Below are 7,167 nucleotides of genomic sequence, written 5' to 3'. Positions count from 1 at the left end.
TAGAAGAACAATAGTAATTGCATTAATACTCGAGGTACAGCAGAGCTCCACACTTTAATCTATGGTGTGTAGAAACTCCACCGTTGAAAATACATAAGAACAAGGTCTAGGCATGGCCGAATGGCCAGCCTCCCAAAGTGATCAAAAGATCTAAAGATCAGAAGATTCCAAAGATCAGAAGATGAAAATACAATAGTAAAAAGTCCTATATATAGAAAACTAGTAGCCTAGGGTTTACAGAGATGAGTAAATGACATAAAAATCCACTTCCGGGCCCACTTGGTGTGTGCTTGGGCTGAGCATTGAAGCATTTTCGTGTAGAGACTCTTCTTGGAGTTAAACGCCAGCTTTGGTGCCAGTTTGGGCGTTTAACTCCCATCCTTGTGCCAGTTCCAGCGTTTAACGCTGAAAATTCTGAGGGTGACTTTGAACGCCGATTTGGGCCATCAAATCTTGGGCAAAGTATGGACTATCATACATTGCTGGAAAGCCCAGGATGTCTACTTTCCAACGCCATTGAGAGCGCACCAATTGGGTTTCTGTAGCTCCAGAAAATCCACTTCGAGTGCAGGGAGGTCAGAATCCAACAGCATCTGCAGTCCTTTTTAGTCTCTGAATCAGATTTTTGCTCAGGTCCCTCAATTTCAGCCAGAAAATACCTGAAATCATAGAAAAACACACAAACTCATAGTAAAGTCCAGAAAAGTGAATTTTAACTAAAAACTAATAAAAATATACTAAAAACTAACTAGATCATACTAAAAATATACTAAAAACAATGCCAAAAAGCGTACAAATTATCCGCTCATCAGCTGTTAACACATCCATTAAATGCATATGTAGTTTATGATATGCGGATAAACTGACCAAATAACGCAATGTTATTGCATCCATTTACAGAAAATATGTTTCTTCATAATCTATATCGGCCCTTTGTGAAAAACCTTATGCCACAAGTCGAGCTTTGTAGCGTACAAATTCATTTTTCTCATTTTGTTTTTTCATAAATACCCGTCTGTATCCAACAGGGTTTACATCTTTTGGTGTACGGACTACAAGTCCAAAGACTTCACGTTTTGCAAGTGAATCTAATTTAGCCTTCATGGCTTCTTTTCATTTTGGCCAATCATTTCTTTGTCAATATTTTTTTACTGTTCTTTGCTCAAAATCCTTACTTTCATGCATGATATTTAATGCCACATTATATGCAAATATTTTATCAATAGTTGTCTTATTTTGGTTTCATTTCTCTCTTGTAAAGACATAATTTATCGATATCTCATCATTTTCATAATTTTTAGGTACCTGAACATCTTCTGAAGTTAAAATCATATAAGAATTTTGGACAACTACAGGTGTCTTTACTATGTCTTTTTCAACAGGAATAATATTTACCTCTTTTCTTTTTCGAAGACTTTTGTCTTTGGAACTGACAGGTCTACCACGCTTCTGACGTGAATTTGTTTCAGTGTTCACTTGTCCAACTAGGACATCAATTCGAATTGGGACATTTTTTGCTAGTATATAAGATTTGGTTATCCTCTTTGTATCAGAAAATGCATCAGGTAATTCATTTTCTATTCTTTGCAAAATGTATAATCTTTTGAACTTTTAGTTCACATTGCCATGATCGAGGATCTAAATGTATCAAGGATGATGCATTCTAATTAAGTTCATTTTCTGGAAGCTTATTCTCTCTCCCTAATGTTGAAAATTTTGATTCATCAAAATGACAATATGCAAATGGGGCTTTAAATACATCTTTAGTTTGTATGTCAAGATACCTCACTATAGAGGAAGAATTATATCCAACATATATCCCCAATTTTTTTTGGGGTCCCATTTTGGTGCGAGAAGGTGGTGCAATGAGAACATATATCGCACACCCGAGTGTTCTTAAATGGAAAATATTTGGATGCTGGCTAAAAGCTAATGGTATAGGAGAGAACTGATGGTAACTTCTTGGGCTCAAACGAATAAGTGCTGCGGCATGTAAAATAGCATGTCTCCAAGCCGAGGTTGGGAGATTTGTTCTCATAAGTAAGGGTCTAGAAATTAATTAGAGACATTTAATAAGTGATTCTGCTAACCCATTTTGTGTGTGAACATGAGCTATTGGATGTTCAACATTTATTCCATTAGCCATACAATAAGCATAAAAAACTTGGAAAGTAAATTCACCAGCATTATCAAGACAAATTGCTTTGATTAGATTTTCTAGAAATTGTGCTTTTAATCGAAGAATTTGAGCAAGTAATCTCACAAACGCCAGGTTGCGAGAAGAAAATAAGCACACATGTAACCATCTAAAAGATGCGTCTATTAGGACCATAAAATATCTAAAAGATCCACATGGTGGATGAATAGGTCCACATATATCTCCTTGAATCCTTTCTAGTAGTACAGGGGACACAAATCCAATCTTTACTGGTGATGGCCTTAAAATTAACTTTCCTTGAGAACATGCAGCACAACAAAATTAACTAGATTTAAGAATCTTCTAGTTTTTAAGTGAATGTTCATGGGAGTTTTCAATAATTCTCTGCATCATGGTTGTTTCCAGATGATCCAAACGATCATGTCAAGTTATGAATTCATTTGGGCTAGTAAACTTCTGGTTTACAATGGCATGTGATTCAATTGCACTAATTTTGGTATAATATAATCCAGATGAAAATGAGGGTAACTTTTCTAATATAACTTTTTTATTTGAATCATGAGCTGTGATACATAAGTACTCATGATTTCCCTCATTCATAATTATAATATGATATCCATTTCAGCAAATATTTTTAAAACTCAATAAGTTCCTTAGAGACTTAGTAGACAATAGTACATTATTTATTATGAATTTTGTTCCTTTAGAAAACAAAATTATAGCTCTTCCGGAGCCTTCTATCACATTGCTTGAGCCAATTAATAATAGTATTAACATATTCTTCTTTTGGCACAAAATGGGTAAAATATATATTACTTTTGAGAATGATGTGCGAACTTGCACTATCCGCAAGGCATACATCTTTATTATATATCCTTATCATTTTCTTCAAAGACAAATAATAATAATAAAATGAATAGTAGTACATGCACAGTTAAATTGAATTCTTGATTAGAATTATTTTTTTAAGAAGTATAATATATACTAAAAATTTTATTATTATTATCTTGGCACATTCAATAATTTTAAAATTTATAAATATTTTATTATACATCATATTTTAAATTCAGATGCTTAACAATTATTTATTTACATGAATACTCACATATTAGAATATTCCATCATTGATAAAATGGTCAATATTTTCTTCGGGATCCTCAAAGAAATCAGATACATCATAATAAGTGGTAGAATGTTCAACATCATTTGAAACGAAATTCGTCTCATTTTCTTTGTCATTCTTTTTCAAAGATGCTTGATAAAGATAAACTAGGTGCCTTGGGGTACGACAGGTACGCAACCAATGGCTTTTCCAACACAACGGAAATATTTATCCTTTGTTGATTTATTTTGCCCATTGTTTCTTTCTTTATCCCACTTCTGGTGAGATTCTTTCTTGTGAACATAATTCTTTTTCTTTTCATAATTTTTCTTGTTACCAAAACTTTACCATTTACTTCTTCTGGAGTAATGATTTGCAGCATTTGCTTCAGGAAATGGGGCAGCGCGCTTCATAATTTTTTAAGAGTAACTCATTGTTGCGTTCAGCAACAAGAAGGCAATAAATTAACTCAGAATATTTTTTAAATTCTTTTTCTTGATACTGCTACTGCAGGAGCACATTCGAAACATTGAAGGTTGAGAAAATTTTCTCTAACATATCATTATCAGTTATCTTTTCCCCACATAATTTCATTTGTGAGGTGATTCGAAACATTACTGAATTATATTCATTTATGAATTTAAAATTCTGTAAACGCAAGTGCATCCATTCATATCGGGTTTGAGTAAGTATCACCGTCTTTTGATGATTATACATTTCTTCAAGGTCTTTCCACAGATTTGCAGGATCTTTTAACGTGAGATATTTATTTTTCAATCCTTCGCCAAGATGACGACGAAGGAAGATCATGACTTTGGCTTTATCCTTCTGAGATGCATTATTTTCAACCTTAATGGTATCTCCAAGATCCATTGAATCAAAATAGATTTCAACATCTAATATCCATGATAAATAGTTGTTTCGAGATATATATCAAGAGTCTTAAATTTAAGATGAGAGAGTTTCGACATAATAAAAATTTATTATCTAAGTCTGTCTAAAATTTTATCAGAATCTCATGTTGATAATGTGTTGTAAAATAAATAAAAAAATGTACTAAATATAAAATAAAGATGTGTAATAGAAGACTTTAGTATTAATATAATTAACTCAATAAAATTATTTATATATTTATATGCAATAAAGAGAGAGAAAAAACTGTTAGTAATGTATAAAAAAAATATTTTTATGACTTCTATATATATGTTCCTTTTGCATTAGTTCATATCTATTTATAAGCTTACAAGAACATTACCTTTTAATTTCATTAATTTCAATCTATTTTTAAAAAAATAAATTCTCATCTTAAAAAGAATAAACCGTCCCTTATCTCAACAATTTAGTTATTTTCATCATGTTTCCAACCACGATTCACCAGGAAGCAATCAAACTTTCTAGATTGGAATAATCAAACTATTCATTCATAACAAAATAATTAAGTTTTTCCACCGTCGCATAATTAAATTTTTTTATAAACATAAAAATAATCACTATAAATTCATTCTTAATTACGTGTTTATTTATTTTAAATATTATCTCCATAAACTTTTTCTGCAACAAATAAATGACATGATTTAAATTTCTTTCTCAAATAGTAATATCTTTGTTTATTTTATTAAAAGTTAAATAATTGACATATTAAAATATAACAAGTTTAATTAAATTATTTATGATAGAAGAGAACAATATACTTATATATTAATATTTTGATATAAAATTTTATAGTATTTTTTATATATAATGTTAACAGATGACATAAATTAATAATTAATAGATAGATAATATACTATGGATATTTTTTATATAAATTTATTGATTATAATAATATTATTTGAGTTCATTTATGAATTTTTGGTGACTCAAATTTGAACTTTACAAATAAATAAACTTGATTATTAATAAGTTAAATTATAAGTCGAATTTAATTTTCATAAGTCAAACTTGAATTTAATCTAATTTAACTTAACTCAGTTCACTTTCTGACTATTAATGATAATCTAATTATATATTAATTCAATCCATTTATAATTATTATTTCATTTGTCACTTGAAAAAAATTCTAAGTTTAACAATTTTTTTGCTGAATTAATTAAATTTTTACTTTCATTTTATTACTAATTTATGATGTTTAATTAGTTCATTTATGTTTTTTTAAGGTGTGATTTTTTTAAAAAATGTATAATTATATTTTTAAAAGGCATTCCAAAGCAATAAATTAAAAGAACTCAAATCATAAGAGTCTAATATATTAGTCCAATCCGTGTCAAATTTGCATGCTAATATAAAACCTACAATTCACCTAAAAAAACATTAATTTTATGTGTCCAAAAATTAAAAAAAATTCTAGATAATTAATACTTTATCTTTTTTTTTTTCACTAAAACGATTGATTCTCTAATATTTTCCAAAACTTAATTCATTCAAAACTATTCAAACAAATTAATTATTTTATTTTATATTCTTTCATTATTGCTGAAAAATTTAAGTAATATTAAAGATAATAAATATAATATTACATACATAAAATTAAAAATACTGAGATAGATAAAATATTTTTGAATTTTTGTCAGTCTACCGTTACCATTCTCATAATAAATACATTAATTAATTAACGCCCATCCCTAAACACAAACAGATAATGAGATCATCTACTCTATCCACATAATTGTCCAGTAAAGACTAAAGAGGACCTTTTAAGCCACCGTATGAGTGGCTTGCTTCGTACAAATAGATTATATACAGTAGATTATTAAAAAGAGCAATTAATTAATACCATTTGTCATGAGCAGCTGATTCATTTATGAATGAGTACGTAGTTGGAAAGAATAAACTGAGGTACGATGGAATCATTTACACACCTAGGGAGAAATTAACTTGAGTGGCTAGGCCCATGAATTATCAAAAGCAGCAGAAGTGATAGCGTGAGAGAATTCCTGAAAATTGATGCGGCCATCACCATCGGTGTCAGCCTCCCGGATCATGCCAGTGAGCTCGTCGGCGGTGAGGGCGTGGCCGAGGCGGGCCATGGAGTGCGCAAGCTCGGCCGCGGTGATGAAACCATTGCCATCGCGGTCGAACATCTTGAAGAGCTGGCGCAACTGCTCTTCTGTGTAGGGCGACTTAGCCGGGAGGATTTCAGGGGCTACGAGGGCGACGAACTCAGAGAACTCGATGAGGCCGTTGTTGTTGGTGTCGGCCTTGTTGATGAAGGCCTCCAGCTGGTCCCCGCTGGGCTTTAGCCCCAGCGACCTCAGAAGGGAGCTCAGCTCCAGCTGTGTCAGGCTTCCGTCGTTGTTCCTATCGAACGAACGGAATATCTCCCTCAACTCTGCGATATGCTCCTCGTCCAAATTCGTTCCTTGATGCTTCTTGTTGCCGCTCATTCTGCGATTGATTTCCACCTGTGCCTTTCTATCTATCTATCAATCGATCAATCAAATCAATGATAAATTAATGGTCTTTCTTTTCTCTCTGTCTACTTTATTATTAATTAGTTTGAGGATGCAAATTAAAACTAACTAGCCATGACTAGATCAAATCATCCAATTCCAACAGGCAAGGACGGGATGGGATCGGAGATCAAAGCAAGTGCTTAGATGCAATGCGAGGTGATGTGATGGGATGTGGTTGTTCTCTCTCTTCCCTCCCCGGCCATATCCTTCTCCGACGGCGTCTCCGAACTCCCAGGTATGTTTGACCCAAATGTCGGATCTGTAGGTTTTGTTTGAATCTTCCAAACAAACACTTTACACATGATTTTTACCATCTATCGCGTCAAAATTCGTAGTTAACAATTTTTGTTTGGTATAAATTTGTACCTAACTTGAATAATTGACAATTGGATTTAATTAGCAAGGAGATGAACACTATTATAAAAAATTAAAAATCAATTTATTGCGTATCAAAA

At 31.8% G+C, this 7,167-nt stretch overlaps 2 protein-coding genes across 2 annotated transcripts in view; one reads left to right on the top strand and one right to left on the bottom strand.

The window, feature by feature from the left end:
• Positions 1-6,039: 6,039 nt before the first annotated feature.
• LOC107479216 (probable calcium-binding protein CML11) lies at positions 6,040-6,643 on the bottom strand. The gene has a single exon (XM_016099358.3). The coding sequence runs from the start codon at positions 6,641-6,643 to the stop codon at positions 6,143-6,145; it is 501 nt and encodes a 166-aa protein (XP_015954844.1). The 3' UTR covers positions 6,040-6,142.
• A 195-nt stretch (positions 6,644-6,838) lies between these two features.
• LOC107479052 (ABC transporter B family member 2-like) overlaps positions 6,839-7,167 on the top strand; it is a 51,545-nt gene continuing 51,216 nt past the window's right edge. The window contains exon 1 of the mRNA XM_052260591.1: positions 6,839-6,947. The gene's annotated coding sequence lies outside the window, so the exon portion shown is untranslated. The remainder of the gene's footprint in view (positions 6,948-7,167) is intronic.

The sequence above is a fragment of the Arachis duranensis genome, chromosome 1 (genome assembly GCF_000817695.3).
Source record: "Arachis duranensis cultivar V14167 chromosome 1, aradu.V14167.gnm2.J7QH, whole genome shotgun sequence".
NCBI classification, from domain to species: Eukaryota; Viridiplantae; Streptophyta; class Magnoliopsida; order Fabales; family Fabaceae; genus Arachis; species Arachis duranensis.
Note: the sequence above shows the minus strand (reverse complement) of the source record. Positions and strands in the feature narration are given on the sequence as shown.

Excerpts from the sequence above, each read along its gene's own strand:
- LOC107479216 (XM_016099358.3), bottom strand. The coding sequence starts at position 6,643 with ATGAGCGGCAACAAGAAGCATCAAGGAACGAATTTGGACGAGGAGCAT.